Raw genomic sequence first — 18043 nt, 5'->3', positions numbered from 1 at the left:
TTTCCACTTGCATTAACAATCATTTAGAATTTAGGCACATAAGCTGTTTAGCTTGGTCACAATTTGCGGTTGCATTTGCTTCAGTGGAATTATCTCCTTATGATGAGTTTCTGTACAAAGAAGTCATTCGGCCTGTGCGCCGAATGTTTTGGTGGTTACTGCTGTGTTTTATGCTACTGCTTTCTAAGACTGGTGCCCAAGACATAAATCAGAACGGGCGTCCCAGGTGGCACTAGAAATAAAGAATCCACCTGCCGATGCAGGAGACGACAGAGGCGCAATTCATTCCCTGGGTCTGGAAGAGCCCTGTCTTGCAGATTCTAACCACCACTGGAGCCTGTCTGGTAACCTGACACTTGACAATGATTGTTTCCTTTCAAACGGGGTATTTGCAGAGCACCTCAGGATAACAGCATAAAACGAAGACATCAGAATGAGCCGTCAGTATTTCCTAATTCAATCTAGTAAGTTTCCTTTACCTTTTCACCTTTTTCTCCATAAAAACCAAGTCCTCTGTTGCCCTGAAAGACAGATGGCTTCTGTAAGTTTAAAGTCAATAATCACAGTGAAATGAAATTGTCTTTTTTTAGAAAAAGAAATCTAACATCTGTGTATTTGCAACGTCACTGGACAACTATCCTTCCTAATATTCTGGCTTCAGCTCCCAGGAGCGAATTAACACAAAAGGAAAAGAAACGTCTTTTCTTTTGCTAATTCCGTATATAAACGGTGTAATGCAAGTCTGAGTCCAGATATCACATAAAATGAACGGGAGCAAATCGAGACGCTGTACAAGTTGCAGGAAGTGGCCCCTCACGTTGCGCTTTGAGTGTTCACTAAAACTAAACCTTAAGTGACAAAAATTGTGGGTTCATAAAAATGATATACTAGTGTTTTAGTAAAGCTCTGCTTTTAAGGAATTTGTATTTTACACTTTAAGCAAAACCTGAAAACCTGGGCTAAGAACAGCTGCTCTGTCACCCCTGGGGACACGCTGCAACTTGCTTCAGATTGCCGGTATATTTTACTGCTCAAATCCTGATGACCAAGAAGCTGACTGTTAGTGACTCCCTCCTTGCGGCCCTGGGCTTTGACAGTCCAGGGCCCCTGCTAACTCACTGCTAACTCTCCCTCAGTCCCCTGGACCACAGGGTGTGGACATCACCGAGGGGGAGACTGTCATCTCCTTGGACCGAAGCCTCACGGCGAACAGGTCATGGAGCTCAGGTCTGATCCCAGGCCTTCTGACTCTACAGGTCGGGTCTCAGAGCGTCTCCTTGGGTTCTGGCCCCTCTGGGCTCGGAACATAGCCGTTTCCTGCCTGGGATCCCAATCTGAGGACCGTGATTCATACTCTCCTCTGCCTCAGGCTTTCTCATTTTGGTAAAACAATCCTAAATTTCACAGGAAGATGTCCTAACTCTCTTAATGATGGTGTTCTTTGGGTTTAGCCAAACTTTTCATCATCCGTTCTGCTTCAGAGGCAGACCGGGAAGGCGCCCCGGCGTGTATTTGACGGTTTCATGAGAGGAGTGTCCACGCGTGGGTGGGAGGGCTGACCGCCCGCCAGGTGGGCCACGGGACAAACCACGTGCAGCTCAGGAAGGCCCATGTCCCCTGACTGCCCACGGCTCTGCTGCCCTCCCGGGGCTCCTGTCCCCGCCGAGATGCAGGATCCCGTGGGGCCCACCCAATCTCCACACCACGCAGCCCCCTGCCTCTGATGCCCCGAGTTTCCACAAATAGAAACAAAGCCTTTCACTAATTTTTGCTTTCTCTTTGCTTCCTTCCCACCTGGCTGGGGAGCTGAAATCAAAGCACAGAAATGCAGCCAGGCCAGATGAGAATGAGATCTGCTTGGGACCCCGACATCTCCCTGCCTCGCGAGCCGGTGTCCAGGGCACCAGGAAGTGACCTGCTGGAGGCCTGGGGCTGTTTGTGCTGCAGCCAAGTGGGGATCTGAGGCGACCCTGGGGCTCCCCGTCCCATCCTACATCTGCGTCTCTTGGCTCTGGGCCATTCCCAGCCCGCCCTGGGCGGCGGGACGGCGGGGAGCCGGGTGGGGGGTGGGGGCGGGTGGGCAGAAGCCTTAACGAGCTCCAGCCGCAGCCGGAAGCTGAGTCAGAGATGATGGGAGCTGGGGTCGGGGTGGTGACAGCTGAGGTCTCCAGGCGGCAGGGAGATGGGGTTTCTGTGGGTCAGGCCTGGGAATGGGCGGGCTGGGGAGGCGTCCTTGGCTTTACGCAGGCCATGGAGTGGTTCTGAAATGTTCCTAACGGTAGCCCAGTATTTCTGACTCATGTCGGGATTTGACCAAATACATCCCTCGCCAGCCTCCTACGGCTTGTCCTGGACATTTGTTTAACTTCCCCAGGTCACCTCAAACCCAAATTCTGCCCACGTTCCCGACAGGCCACCAACTTTGTGGTGCACCAGCCCACTGAACCGTCTTTCTCTGATGGAAAGAGGAGGGTGTTGGGGCAGCCCACTGAACCGTCTTTCTCTGATGGAAAGAGGAGGGTGTTGGGGCAGCCCACTGAACCGTCTTTCTCTGATGGAAAGAGGAGGGTGTTGGGGCAGCCCACTGAACCGTCTTTCTCTGATGGAAAGAGGAGGGTGTTGGGCCAGAGCCTGGCTTGAAAGAGGAGGGTGTTGGGCCAGAGCCTGGCTTGAAAGAGGAGGGTGTTGGGGCAGCCCACTGAATCATCTTTCTCTGATGGAAAGAGGACAATGTTGGGCCAGAGCCTGGCTTGAAGCTCCCTGGATACACCCCCAGAGGCTGACAGCACGCTCTGGGAGGGCCCACCTGCACCCAGGTAGGAAGAAGGCCCCCGGCTCCCCGCACCACTCCAGCTCTGTCTTGCCCTGTTCGTGAGAGAGCACGTTATGGGTAAGCAGGGGTTGTCCCCGACGTACATTTCTAATCACACATTCCCAGCTGGACTTTCATGCGGCCACAGGAATGCTGTGTGATTTGCAGACAAGAAGTCATTCCACGCATCCACTTACTTAATGACTTCATGCATGGATTTATTCTTGGAGTTTAGAGCCTTGTCTTATAACTCTATATACAGTCCTCCTCATGAGACAAACGACGTACTTGTCAGCCAGGTAGTTCCATGGTCAAGAAGGAGACACAGAAACATGCGAGGCCCCGGTTCCCTCCCTCACCCACCGCGTCTCCAGTAACTTACTGGCTGTCCTTTGGGTCCAGGGGGTCCAGGTGGTCCCTGCACAAACACAAAGAAATCTGTCAGCTGTTTCCTTTATCCCAGGACCCAGATGGCATCTGCCCGGGAGCCCTGGGAAAGCTGTCCGCTGTGTGTTCAGCACACCGCGGAGGATGCGAAGAGCCTTCTGGCACATTCATCTCGGCAGGGACGCGGGGCTGGAGGGCGGAGGACGGGGGGTTGGGCCCGGTTCTCAGGGTCTGCGGCTGCCCGGGCACAGCTGCTGCTGGTTTGCCTTTCTGAGCTCAGGCTTTTGACCTGACCCGGGTCCTGCTCACGCTGGCTCTGCTCCCTCCACGAGGCCCCGGGCCCATTCCTCCAGAGACGGCCCCTGCTGGCCTCCCATGCATCCCCCTACCCGGCACCATCTCGCACTTCCCGCCGCTGGGCTGGCAGGCAAGCACGCACAGAGTTAATCTACAGCAGGCCCCTCGGCAGGGCTGGGAATCCGCCCGCCAGGATCACCTCGTGCTCCTGCGGAGCAGTCCCCGCCAACGCCACTGAGGGTGGAAGCTTTACACGTGCCTTAGAAGAGCCAGGCGTGTTGATGTAGAACAGGTGGGGGGCAGGGGGCCGTGGGAGGCCTCAGTGGTTCGTGTGAAGACCCGGAGGCCGGCACCTCAGCTCGGGGAGGCGGGGAGCACCCAGCTGTTTATTTCCCGGAACTGTGTGTGTAAAGCAGGGGACCCCCCAGCCCCGAGGCCCGCGTTCTGTAAACGGGCGGCTGTGTGTGTACAAGGGCTGAGAGTACCTTGAAACATGAGCCTGTCTCCTTCCCTTCGGCCAAATCTCAAGGCTGGAGGGCTGCTGGGGAAAACGACCAGCACGCCCCCGGGGAACTGTGCTCCGTAGAGACGTGATCGATTGTTGCGACTATTATCCATGGTCTGAGGGAAGCGAACGAGCACTCCCACCCCAGCTGCTGGTGTGACGGACCTGCCCTCAGACACACGTGTCCACTGCCTCTCCGTGGGTCTCACAGCCCCCGTCCACGGCCGCCTCAATCTCGGGGCAAGGTGTTCTCTGAGAAGGACTCTCTCCCCTGCGGCCACAAGCTCTCCCTGAGTAACTTAAGGCCTGATTGTCTTATTAATAAAAAACGTGGACTAGGAGAGAGTCGGGCGCTTTGCAGGAACCTGTTCACCTCTCAGTCTCTGTGCAGCGGGAAGGATCCGCAGTGGCCAGGCCTGGGGACTCTCCCTCCTTGGGCAGGCCCTCCTCCAGCCAGGGGTTTGGCTGCCAAGCCTTACTCCTGATTAGACTTGCAGGAGGAGGGGACACCTGTAGACCGCCACTCAGGTGGGGCCCGAGGGTCACTTGGTTAACTGATGTCCGGCGTCTCACCTGTCACGGTGGCTGTGCCCAGTTGCCTTATCCCTGCTCTGAGGCCTCGCCAGCAGACCCCATTTCCTCCCTATGGACCCACGGGACACTGGTCTGCTTTGCTCGGGATGACGGGCCCCTGTCAGCTGGTCAGCTGTGGGGCTGGGAGAGCGTGTGCCTGACTGGAAGGGCTCCAGGCCAGTGCTAGGCCAAAATCTGACCTAGCTGGCATTGAGTCTTCACTCTCAACCTTGATGGCGGCAGCGGGGACAAGGGACGGCCTGGGTGGTCTTGGCGACCACGTGCGTCAGGCACGCTGTGAGGCCTCCGCCAGCATCCGCACTGCCTGCATCTCAGAGGATGTTCCACACCCGCGAGGGCGAGCACGTGAGCCTGGAACTTACCGGTCTTCCTGGGGCTCCAACCGGACCCATCTGTCCCACGGGCCCAGGGCGGCCGGGAGGCCCCTACGGACAGGCAACGGAGAAGGCGGTTAGGGAGGCAGGAGGGGTGGAGCCCGGAGCCCTTCAGGTTCTGCCCGGTCTCTTCTCTAACAAAAGCAATGCTTACCTGCAAGCCGACCAGTCCCGGCTCTCCAGGTTCCCCCTAATGGAGAAGAAAGAGTTTGAAGAGTTTCAGCTTTTAAGAATCTGTGGACTTGGTTGCACTTTACTTCAGTGTTGGAAATAAGCATATAAAACACACCGGCTGTCTAAGGACTCGGTGATGTCAGGTACGTAGACAGCCGCACTGCCGTGAGTTTGAGGAGGGCGGCCCGCAGTTAGTGTAAGACGGCCGACAGCGTGGCGGCCAGCGAGAGGACCTTGAAATCAGTGGAGATTCTGGCTTGTGGACACTGTGCGTCCCCCCGCTCGACTCAGAGGTCACTCTTAATGGGGAGTGTACACGGGGCTCGGTCATGCCCCGTCCCTGCAGACTTACCCTGTATTTGTCGCGGTCCTCTGAGGACAGAGCGTAGGGCTCGCCTTTCTGCCCTTTCGGTCCTTGGGGCCCCTGAATGCGCACATGCGGCATAGAAAGAGAAACAGCAACGGTCCGTTACACTCAGCGCAGTGACATGATGGGAGTCACTGCCTGCCCCCGTTCGTGGGCGATGTCCAGCTGTTCTTATGGCCAAACGAGACTATTCTGAACATCCAACTCTACCTTAACCGCGAGGTGAGACTTTTACTTTCGTATTTACCCAACAGCATCTTTCTTAAAGTTAAAAGAGAAATATTCAACAGGATTTAATGTTCAGAAACCCAAGTAAAGGTTCAGCAAACGAATACTTTCCTCTCCCAAACTGTCCCTTTTCTTTGTCATGATACTATTCTGTGTCTTCTTTGCATTCGCGTACTGAAATATCGACACATACGCTCCGCAGTACTATTTGTGGCAGAGATTCTGGGTCATCCGTGAAAAATGGGATTGTGTCGAGTATACTGCGTTGGCCAAAAAGTTGGTTTGGGCTTTCCGTGGCATCTGAATGAACTTCTTGGCCAGCCCAGTACATGACACACAGGTACAGAAGCACACAGGCCTTTTAGTATCTACATATAAAACCTGCATTTTAAAGTGCCTGATACATTTATTGATAATGAAAGCTATGATATTAGAATAGAGCAGAGTGTAGCTTATTGATAAGTTGAATCACGTGGAAGAGAAACAGCCGGCAAATGGGGAGCTGGAGGGCAGAGGTGTGAAGATAACCAGAAATCGGTCAGCTTCAGAGAAATGCAATGAAGATTGTTAATGCTGCCCTTCCCTCACCTTAAAATGCTTTTTAAGTAAAAAGTTTTGCCAAAAAGTGTTAGTTTAATCCTGAATTTGGAATATATTGCTATAAGGTAGCAACATATTATCAAAAAAGATTGTTTGCACAGACCCTAAAAAATAAATGAGGTCATGAAATAGATCATTATGTGAAAGTTCTTCCATTAAGAAAAGTAAAGTCTACCTTGTATATCCTGGAGAACAAAACTGTTTTTTCATGTCACAAAGGATGTTAGAATCTAATAAAATGATGACTAATAGAGAAGTCCGTTCAAGGTTTAAGCTTTTTAAAATTTTAGTTCCACGATTCCACTATTATTCTTGCTATTTGAATGGGAGGAAGTGATGGTATGCTTGGGAGACAAACCCATTACCTTCTACTTAACAGGCAAAGGACAAAGGGGAAATGGAGCTCTCTGAGTCCAGCACGCCTAGATGTTGGCAAGAAACCTCAGCAGCGGAGGTGTGCTCCATCCTGACTGCTAACCGAGGGTGGGCAGCCACCGTTTCTGGGGTGGAAAGGTGGTCTCGGCACGTGCCTGCTCCCCCACCCCCAACACCATCCTGCAAGCAGGAGGCAGCCCGCCCTCCGGAGAGACCTTCCCTAAGGCAGTTTCTCAAGGGGGTCCTCGGCGGGCCCTCCCAAAAGCGAGACCTTTCCTGCATTTCCACCACCCAGACTCTGGAGCCGACCAGCGGAGCAGACTGAGCGCTGCCCGTACTCACGCGGGGCCCGAGGAAGCCGCCAGGGCCCGGGGGTCCTGCGTAGCCCGAGTCGCCCACGGTCCCGTTGCAGCCGTCATACCCAGGAGGTCCTCTGGGTCCGCCTTGCCCGGGATGGCCCTAGAAATAGACAAGCCATTGGGCCTCCAGCCCCCAGGGGCTTAGGTTTCATGTAACTGGGATGAGGCAGCTTCAACCCTTCTCAGAAGAGATGCCTCCAAGCTCCTCATCTCCTCCTGAATTAGCGGTCTGCTCTCGGCCTTCCTGACTTCCCTAGACTGGATCTGAGACATCTGAAATTGCATGCCAACCCGATCTTAATTTGAGCTTGTCCTTCAAAGGAAAATTTCAATTCTATTGAGCTAAATGTCCATCTTGTGTTCAACATCCAAGCAGGTCTATTTCTGGGTGATACAGCTCTTAGATTTTACTGCACATCAACTTTGCTTATGACTTCTTTTTTAAAATTTATTTATTTTTAATTGAAGGATAATTGCTTTAAATATTGCATTGGTTTTCTGCCATACATCAACACGAATCAGCCACAGGCATATATGTCCCCTCCCTCTGGAACCCTCCTCCCCCCTCCCACCCCACCCCACCCCTCCAGGCTGTCTCTGAGCACCGGTCCGAGCTCCCTGAGAGAAGCAGGGAAACGCACACATTACCACATGTAAAATAGACAGCCAGTGGCAACAGGCTGTAAATGATTCTCGGCAGCAAAAAGTACCGGGTCCCTCAAACCTGTGTTTGTCAGGTGCTCAGATACAGCAGCGGGGTTTACGTTAACTTGCTGTGAGCGTCTCTCGGATTCGGCATCGAGGAGACTGAGTTTAGCAGCCCTGACGTTCCAGAGAAAATGACCAGGTATCTGTTTACCATGATCACCCCTCCAGGTGATGATTCCCTCCCTAGTTTGAGAAATATTTGCTTCTGACATTAAATGAGCACGAAGTGGAAAAAACCAACGGAAACACGCTACCCATCAGTTACAGTACGTTTCCACAAGGTCACTCCATCTAAAGCTCAGCCTTCTGCTTCCAGAAGAGCACAGCGAGGGACAATCCCAAGAGGCCAAAAAAAGTAGGTTAAAAATGGGCAACCTCATCGGAGGCAGCTGGTAAGAAAATGCTCTGGTTATTTGTTTAACCCTTGAAATCTGCAAATTCTTCAACTCTGCCAATTTCTCAAGATTCTGACTCATGCACAAGTTATTTCCTTAACCATGCACAGCTGTGTGCTGTCACCGACGTGTCTGTTTGAGCCCCTCCCAGGGGACACCAGGGATCATGGCCATGCGGGTCTCACGTCTTGGTGGGGGGGGCTTCCTTTCTTTAGCTCTGCCTCCTGCTGCAAAAATCTCCTTGAACGTGGAGCTAAGGAAAAGCGGCAGTTCTCTGACTGTTGCCCCCTCATACCCTTCCCCCTTTCTTCTGCAATGGGGCAGCCCCACTTGTGTGCCTGGAGTGTGTGTGTGTGTGCGTGCATGAGCATGATGACAGATAACACGTGTGGTGCATGTGTGTGCACGCGTGTATGGGCACGCTGACATGGCATGGACATCGGCATGAATGTGAAGTTCTGGAGGCAGATGTCCTTAAACATCAGCTGCGCAGGGATGGAGCAGGTCTGAATGTGGGATAAACACATGTATCCCGGAGGCTGAGATGGGCAGGAAGCCGTCCCTGGGAAGTCTGCCCCGGGCCCGAGGAGGAGGCTGTGAGTCAGGCTGCTCTGTTTATTTTCTTGTGCCACGAGAAGTAAAGTAAACTAGGTTAGAAAAACACATTTTATTGCATTCTGAGATTTTCTCATGGACAAAGCATGCCTTTCGTCTTCTCTCTGCACGGTTGCTACCAGGAATCTGAGCCTCTGCACAGACTTGAGGGCAGTCCCTGCTCTGGGCAGGACGGCCTTCCACTCGGGCGGTTCTGGAGTTCAAGCGCGCTGTGAGACCGGCTCCTCACGGCCGCCTGTGCCGCCTGCAGCTGGTTACCAGTAGCGGGGGGCTCCCCTTTCCCCCTTGTCGCCTCTGCTCCCAGTCCTGGGAGCCCCAGTTTTAGCAGAGTAGCCTCCATGCCAAGTCCAGAAGACCATTTACAAAGGAGGCAGTTTGTCCAAGAGATGAGTGGGTTTCAGGGGTTTACCCACAGGTGGTGTTGTTATAGACAAGAAAGGGGACACACGTTAGAAGTGTATCTGTGCGTCACAAATGGGTTGTTTTGCACGTATACGGTGCTTTGCAGTTTTAATCTTATGAAAAACTTACAGGAATTCCGTCGGCACCAGGGAATCCCGAAACACCTCTTGGTCCCTGTAAAGAAGACAAACAGACTTCAGGCAGGCCAGGACCCGCCCCCGCCCCCACAGAGAAGCGCCCACGGTCCCATACGCACCACGTCTCCCTTCGGGCCTGTGATCCCGGGGGCTCCTCTTTGGCCCTTGTCACCCTTGCGGCCTTGCAGTCCTGGGAAGCCCTGTAGCCCGGGGGGCCCGGTGTACCCCTGGGGGCCAACCGGCCCTGGCTGGCCCTGTGGGAACAACACTTGGTCAGTGTCCACAAGTCATAACCACGCGTTATGGTTATGGTTATTGGAACGTCTCCAATCATGCTGCTTTTGAAACTACACTTTTCATGCTTAAAGAGCTATACTCTTCAGAGAGCACTCTGTAAATCACCATCTTCTTCCACGAGAGCCACAAAGTGATTCCTGGCTGAGAAAGTAACAGAGTTCAAAGGGGAGGAAATACTAAATGTGAGACAAAAATTATCCTCAAGTACTAAAGCGAAGTTATTGTGAAATGCTAATATTGAGTTGGCATGAAATAATCAACTGACTTGAAAAAAAAAAAAAAAGTCCTTTCAGTATAAATGAAGGTGCCAGACAAACTCCTGAGATCGTCTGTCTCATATAATGCACACAATGGCTATGGAGATGCAGCTAGCACCCAGATATCAACGTGACCCCCAGATGTTTAAGTGGTTAACAGTCTCTCATCCTGTGCACACACACCCCGAATGCACACACGAGTGTGTGTGTACAGAGAAAAAATAAAAGTCTGAAACGCATAAAACATCCATCCATAGCACTGCTGCTGCTGCTCCGTCGCCAAATCGTGTCCAACTCGTTTTGCGACCTCACAGACTGTAGCCCACCAGGCTCCCCTGTCCGTGGGATTTCCCAGGCAAGAATCCCTGGGGTGGATTGCCACTTCCTCCTCCTGGGGAACTTCCCGACCCACGGATCAAACCCATGTCTCCCGCGCTGGCAGGCAGATTTTTTACTACTGAGTCATCTGGGAAGCCCTTGCATATCCCTTAGGATGGCTATGATTTGAAAAAAAGAAAAGACGAAATTACGTGTTGGCAGGAATTTGGAGAAGTGGCTCTGTTGCAGGGAATGGAAACAGCGGCCACTGGGGAAACGGCACGGAGGCGCCTCAAAAACGGAACAGAGAATCACCCGCGACCCAGCCGTCCCGCTTCTGTGACCACACTCAGAAGGGTGGGAAGCAGAGACTTGGACAGATCGTGTCCGCACCCATGTTCGTGGCAGCATTTTCCAGAACTGTCAAAGGTGGAGGCGCGCATGGATGCATGACGGTTAAGCACGACGGTCTGTCCAAACAGCGGACTCCTCTTCACCTGAAAGGGGCAGGAAACTCTGACCCAGGCCACAGCATGGATGGACCCTGAGGACACATACTGAGCGAAATGAGCCCGCCACGCAGGGACAAACGCTGATTCCACTAACATGGGGTCCCTAGAGGAGTCACATGCGTAGAGATGGAAAGTGCCAGAGAGGTGACCGGGGGCTGGGGGAGGGGAGTGGGCAGTTAGGGTTTAATGGGGACAGACTCTCGGTTTGGAAAGATGAAAAAGCTCTGCAGACAATGGTGATCATGACTGTACAAAACATAAATGTGCTTAATGCCACGAAACTGCGCAAAAATGGTTAAGCTATGCTGTGTACATCTTATCACAATCAAAATGAAAAGATTAAAAAGAGGTTCCAGCCCTCTTATTATTAGAACTAATTTATGCATTACAGTTCTACTTTAATGAATGTCCCAGGTTCGCCCAAAATGAAGAAAGTAACAAGACAAAACCAAACCCCAACATCTCTGTCTTGATTTCTTAAAGGAAGGATTGCTGTTGCTTCATTCCACAGGCCCTTTCTCTCTGAGCCTCATTCACTCTTGCATTTCAAATGTCTGTCTTATCTTTAGATTGAGGGGGCACTGAGTCACTACTTCTAGACTTCTCTTTTATAGCCTGCAAAAAGCCTTTCTTGTATAAACTGTGCCGCTAAGCCGTTTTTCTGTCCGGGCAGAAGTTTATAATCTGTCCTTGACACTGCACAGCCCTGGAGGGAAGTGAGCGGCTTCAGATGCAGCTGGCGGCGCGGCGTTCACATGGGATGGGCGGGGGAGGAAGGGCGTGGGGGACGCAGCCTGCGATGGCCCACCGCCCCCGCGATGGCCCCTCCCTGCAGGTGCCGGCCCGGGGCGTGGGGCAAGCGCGGAAGCGGCTTTTTGGGGTGGAGGATGCAGATGGAGACTAAGATGGAGTTTGGCGGCTGAGATGAGCCCTGAGGCTTGGGGCCCTGTGTCCTCAGATGACAGGGAGCCTGGGCGCCTCTCGGGGCCGGTCAGCGTTTCACACATGGCGGGTTCTCTGCTCGCCCGGGCACCCCTCGGGGCCGGGTCAGCGTTTCACACATGGCGGGTTCTCTGCTCGCTCCATAAGCGATGCAGAATCCAGCCGGCGCTCCCCTGGAGTAGCCTGACCGCAAGCATGGCGTGGAGCCGTGCAGCCGGCGTGCTTGAATGTCTGGAGAAGGTGAGACAGGCTCAGGAGGACTGCGTGGGCAGCCAGGCCCTGGACACGTGGCATCCCTGTCTGACGCCCGGGGCTTCGGGACGCCGCATCTGTCGGCGGTCTGGGGACACAAATGCTTTGACTCAGATTTTTATGGCTCTTCCTCAGCTATGCTTGTCTGTGTCTTGTTTGTGACCACAGACCAAGCCTCCAAGCCTGCGAGGCCCGTCACCCTGAGGGGCTTCTGTCTGTTAGTGGTCTCAGGGAGCAGCCTTGGGGACACAAGGATCCTGTTTGCACCGTTACTTTTTATTGTCCATAAACCACATCTCTACCCGAGGATGACTGTCTAGCACCAACGTTAACCCAGATGGAGTACAAGCCTCTTAACGAGAAGCATCCCTTTGTCTCCTGTTCGTTGACCGTTCCTGGCTCCCTTTGATGGGGGGCCGATGGCGTCACGGCCTTGTTTTCCTCCCATTGTCAGTAAACTTCTTACCCTTGGCATCTCTGACGGGAAGTCTGGCTTTGGGAATAAAACTCCAGTCTTCCCTTTTCTGGAACACGCCGTCACTTTTTTCTTTTTATTAAGGTGAAATTCCCAAACCACAAAAGTATCCATTGTAAAGCGGCTTCTGGTACACTCACAGCGTCCTCCGCCCATCTCTTCTATCTATTCCAGAAGGCCTTCATCACCCCCAAGAATCCCACCCCTGCCTGCAGCTCTGGTACCCGCCCTTCCGCTTTTGGTGTCTGCGGGATTTACCCACTCTGGGTGTTTCACGTCAGTGGAATCATTCATATGATACGTGACCTTTCACGTCTGGCCTCTTAATACAAGGTTGTTGAGGCTCGTCCATGCCACAGCTTTGGTCACTACTTCACGTTTATGGATGAACACGACTCCACTGTGTGGATAAGCTAGTTTGTTATGAATAAACTGTGTGAGCACTCTCACCCAGCTCTCGAGTCCTGTGTTCAGTCCTTTTGGGTCTGTTACTTAGGAGTGGACCAGCTGTATCCCGTGGTGACTCTGAAGGCTTGAGGAGCTGCCAGGCTGTGATCCCGGCTCACTTTACATTCTTACGAGGAATGTGTGAGGATCTTCAGCTTCTCTACAATCCCGCCGTCAATTGTTATTTTCTATTTTAAAAAAAATAAAGCCTAGAGGGTGTGAACCAGTGTCATTCTGAAGAGCAATGGGGAAAAGCCAGGAAGAGCCTGGAGGGGATCTGCATTATTTCTCGTCCTCCAGGATGGAACCCCAGGATGGTTCCAGCCCTTCACTGCACGCCCTGCGAGGCTGGGGCTGAAAGGACACACTCGCATCAGGGTCCGAGCCCTGGGTGTGCGTGCTTTGGTCATCAGGGGTAAGATCCCCCCTAGGGGAGCCTGTGCCCGGGGCACCTGGGGTATCTGCAGAGAGCGGCTGGAGGGACCAGTAACAGAAAGGGCCCCCCTCTGTCCTGATCGTCATCCTTATCAGCTTCCAGCCTCAGACGGCAAGTCCCGATCGGAAAAGCTACTTCCACTTCTTCCTTTCATGATAAATGATGTTAAAAATAAAAAGTACCCCAGAAAAGGTAGGACTGTAGCTTAAAGGTCTTTGCATAAACTTCTAAAACTCCTAACACTCCCACAAAATACTTGATGAAAGTATTTCCACAAAATACTTCTCAAAAGCTAGCAGACACCTGGCAAGGAGTCGTGAGCCCGTGGGCTCTGGCCCTGCCTGCCCGAGACTTGATTTGTGTCGATGTATCACCTCCTAGGGAAGCGAAAACGAGAGGATCTTGAAATCCTCTGTCCTCCGGGATGGAGCCCTGTGAAAGCTTTCAACAAACGGTTCCTCTCATTTTACCCCCAGGACAACTGCGTGAAGTCAGCGTCACCCCCGCTTGAGAGGGGAGGTAACAGGGCTCTGGGGGGGTCAGGGTTAGGGATGACGGGTGCATTTAGATCTGGGGGGGATTCCATCTTCCATGACACCCTTGCTGCTCCAAGAGAGGTCGGGGAGCCTCATCCGCATCACCTGAGAACTGAGGGAACTGCAGAGTCTCAGCCCCGCCCAGCCCTCCTGCGGTGGCACTGACGTGATCCCGGGAGGGCTCCTTGCATTGTGAAGTCTGCAAACCGCTGCCTGACCCCGCCCTCCTCCCCCTCGTGGGAGAAGGCTGGTGTCTCTTTATCTTTAAACTTTTAATTTTGCATTGGGGTATAGCTGATTAACAATGCTGGGATAGTTTCCGGTAGACAGCAAAGGGACTCAGCCAGACACACGTATCCATTCTCCCCCAAACTCTCCTCCCATCCAGGCTGCCACATGACATTCAGTAGAGTTCCCTGGGCAGGTATCTTCAAATAACTCTCTTATGCACGAGATTGCACCTCAGAAACAAGATCAGGCTTCCTGAGCTGGGCAGAGGGAAATCTAATATTTATGTGTGTTGAAGACTATTTCTAACTGAACTGTCTCGGTCTTAGGCTCTGGTGATAATTCCAAGAAAGGACACTCTGGGCACTGTTAGAAGTGAGGGGTGCTTACGGCCTCTCCCTTTGGGAAACCATCGTGGAGGAGGAGTGGGTCGTCCTGGCTGGTTCTGGAAGCTGGAGTCTGGGCCGGCAAAGAGCACAGGCGGCTTAAATACCATGACCCTGGAGGGAATGCACGGCATGTCCTGAGATGCTGACTAAGCCTTCATGCACTCGGAATTCTCACTTACGGGAAAAGGGGCAAAATATATCTGTGCACACGCTGAAAACTCCAGGACCTCAGCCTCTGAAATAAAAGTGGAAGACGGATGCTCGGTCAAGGTTCCGAGAAATCACGCCTCACCGGCAAACACGCCCAAGGAGGTGCCCTCTGCCATCCAGTTTATTAACCTGAGCACTCGCGTTGGGTAAGGGAGGAAAGAGTTTCATTTATCAAGGAAGGCCGGAGAGGAGCGTTTCCGAGGCCCAGCCCGCATCACTGCACATCGGGACTTTTCATCTACGGCATGGTGCTTTCCTGGTAGGACGAGAATCAGCTTTCCATGCCAGCTTCTGAATAGTAGGAAATCCCTTCTCCTTCCTAAGGGTACTCTTCCTGTCTCACCTTTTACGGGCCCCGGGTGCCCCTCCAGGCGCCTGCATCCTCCCCAAACCCTGATGGCCCCTCCTGCCCTCCACCTTCCCGCCCTTCCGATGCAGTGACCTGTGACCTTCGGGGGATTCCGGCCCCAGGCCCAGCTCACCCTTGGAGCTGTTCACACACATCTGAGAACATGGCAAACAGCCCCAAAGGTGGGAAAGACCATCTTTTAAGATTCAGGAAAATATTTTGCTCAGCTAAATTTTAGAATCAGTCACCTTTCTTAGGGATGATCGTTAGGATTTGTGAGCAATTTCTGATCACCTGGCAGGGTGACATTAACACCTATTCCAAGCTGATGATAATGTGATGGTTAGTACTGGACAGGACGTTACATGTAACTGTCAGTAATTCCAAGCTGACGATAATGTGATGGTTAGTACTGGACAGGACGTTAAATGTAACTGTCAGTAAGCGAGTGTAGCTCGGTTAGTACTGGACAGGACGTTACATGTAACTGTCAGTAAGCGAGTGTAGCTCGGTGACTGGACAGCTGCCTACTCCAGGCAAAACAGACAGACAGACAGACAGTTGGCTTAACTGATGTTAACTCTGCCGCCCTTTCCCTTAGATTCTTATCAATATACAGCAAGACATCAGTCCCACCCTGGGTGAAATCCCAAATGAAAGGTTTCACATGTTCCTCAACAAGGACGATACGGCCTCTCGGAACAGCTGCTGGCCTCCAAAACTGTCTCACAGACGGTGGTGCTGATGTGAAGGAAATAACATCCATATGCAAAGAAACCTGCTCCATAGACAAGATGGAACACAGACCCAGCTGTAAGGGTGGGACTGCGACAGCTTTAGAAGGCGTAGGAGAGAATCTGTGACTCTGGGTCAGGCGAGGGCTGTGTCCGTAAGACGCGAAAGTCACAAGTCATAGGAGACAGAAAGCAGAGACAACATTTGATCTTCAGAAGGTTCTGTTTGAAACATAAACAGCAGGCCACGCACTGGGAGAGACACTCACAAGACACACGTGATAAACGGCTTTTATCCGGAATATAGACAGGGCTCCCAGAAATCAACAGTAAGGATAAACGACTTTTATCCGGGATACAGACAGGGCTCCCAGAGACCCGCAGCAAGGAGATGAACAACGGGACTGGAAAGATGGGTGAAAGATCTGAGCAGACTCTTCATCACAGAAGAGGTGCAGGTGGAAAACAGGCAAGCGGCTCAACACCATCGGTCATTAGGGAAAAGCAAATTAAATCCAGACTAAAGTGTAACTGAGAAGGCAATGGCACCCCACTCCAGTACTCTTGCCTGGAGAATCCCATGGACGGAGGAGCCTGGTGGGCTGCAGTCCATGGGGTCGCGAAGAGTCGGACACGACTGAGCAACTTCCCTTTCACTTTTCACTTTCATGCATTGGAGAAGGCAATGACAACCCACTCCAGTGTTCTTGCCTGGAGAATCCCAGGGACGGAGGAGCCTGGTGCGCTGCCGTCTACGGGGTTGCACAGAGTCAGACACGACTGATGTGACTTAGCAGCAGCACCAGCAAGGTGTAACTGTGGCTGCCGGAGCGGCTGACGTGCCCACACAAAGACTGGCAAGGCCAGTACTGCTGGGGGTGCAGAGAGAGCACGTCAGAGCCGTCGGGCGCAGGCCTGGGGGGCTGAAGCCAAACACTCACTTGCAGAAGCCCTGGAGGTAAGTGCTCAGAGCGGTGCAACGTCTTCCAGCTGAAAACTGGAAGCAACCTGACTGTCCTCAGTGGAAGAACAGACCGTGGTCCGTACATGAGACAGAAAGCTGCTGAGCAACACAAAAGGAAGACGGCATCTGATGCGCGTGAAGGCAGGGGTGGGGGTGGGGGGTCTCGAAGGCACTGCCCTCAGGGGAGGATCCAGATACAAGGCTGAGCTCCGTCTGTCCTGCTCATGCAATAGTACGCTATTCTGGTTAGGAGATGTTCTAGAGACAGGAAGCAGAGAAGCAAATGCTATGTCAGGAGACAGAGGGAGGGGACAGACTGCAAAGGGCACGAAGCAACGACAGCAAAGCAACTGTGGGGTCCGAGACCTGCTTTATGTCACGACTTCGGTGCTCACTACATGGAAATGCGTGTTAAATTTGCCAGTTTTCACAGAATCACGTGAAAATTACATCTCAATAAACTTGACCTAAAATCAAAGAAACAATAAAAAAGGGGTCTGCTGAAGGCCAAGATGAAGAAGGCAGTTTCCGAGGCTCACAGGCAGATTGCACAGGACCCACAGGCAGATTGCACAGGACCCACAGGCAGATTGCACAGGACCAGTTCTTCTGAGGCATCCCCACAGGTGAATGGATAACACAGATAACATTGGTAAATGGAGGAAAAGAAGATGCTTGTAAAAGGATATATTGGAAACATCCGGGCTTCCCTGGTGGCTCAGATGGTAAAGAATCTGCCTGCAATGCGGGAGACTGCAGTTTGCTCCCTGGGTTGGAAAAGTCCCCAGGAGAAGGGAATGGCAACCCACTCCAGTGTTCTTGCCTGGAGAATTCCATGGACAGAGGAGCCTGGCAGGCGACAGTCCATGGGGTTGCGAAGAGTCGAACACGACTGAGCAAGAACATACACAGAAACATCCAGAAAGGTGCTTTTTAAGATGTGTGCCGAGGAAGCGAACCAACTTCAGGAAACCAAGACAGCTCTCCTTGCCTGGAGGCGGGTCTGTCCACGCGCGACCCTGACAGGGATTAGGACTGTCCAGCCCACGCCCGTGGGATGGCAGGGGTGGAAGCCCGTCAGGTCCAGGTTCGAGTCAGGAGCACCAGATTCACCACAGGTGTCAGGGTCTCCATCGTGTGTGACTTTCACAAACCACGAAAGCAGAGGCGGTCGCCTGTGATCGGAGACGCTGTCGGCTAGTTTATCTGAGATGCGGTGACTTGGAAACTCACATTTTAAAGCGAAGGAAGACGAATCCTCCCTTTCTCCTCCACCCACAGGACCAGCAAGCCTGGAAACTGTGCTCCTAGTTCCAAAAATAGGCAGCGCATGGGCAGTCAGACACAATGGCTTGAGCCCAGCGCGAG

The 18043-nt window shown here is 52.7% G+C and overlaps 1 protein-coding gene across 2 annotated transcripts in view; it reads right to left on the bottom strand.

Annotated features, from left to right (window-relative positions):
- The window catches only part of COL4A2 (collagen type IV alpha 2 chain), a 161197-nt gene that overhangs the window by 47041 nt on the left and 96113 nt on the right, over positions 1-18043 (bottom strand). For both annotated transcript variants that reach the window (XM_061435368.1, XM_061435367.1), the window contains exons 5-12: positions 9449-9583; positions 9322-9366; positions 7056-7172; positions 5496-5567; positions 5124-5159; positions 4958-5020; positions 3195-3230; positions 480-521 (exon numbers count right to left, since the gene is read on the bottom strand). In XM_061435368.1, the coding sequence (XP_061291352.1) occupies positions 480-521; positions 3195-3230; positions 4958-5020; positions 5124-5159; positions 5496-5567; positions 7056-7172; positions 9322-9366; positions 9449-9583 (546 nt within the window). The remainder of the gene's footprint in view (positions 1-479; positions 522-3194; positions 3231-4957; positions 5021-5123; positions 5160-5495; positions 5568-7055; positions 7173-9321; positions 9367-9448; positions 9584-18043) is intronic.

The sequence above is a fragment of the Bos javanicus genome, chromosome 12, assembly GCF_032452875.1.
Source record: "Bos javanicus breed banteng chromosome 12, ARS-OSU_banteng_1.0, whole genome shotgun sequence".
Lineage (NCBI taxonomy): Eukaryota > Metazoa > Chordata > Mammalia > Artiodactyla > Bovidae > Bos > Bos javanicus.
Note: the sequence above shows the minus strand (reverse complement) of the source record. Positions and strands in the feature narration are given on the sequence as shown.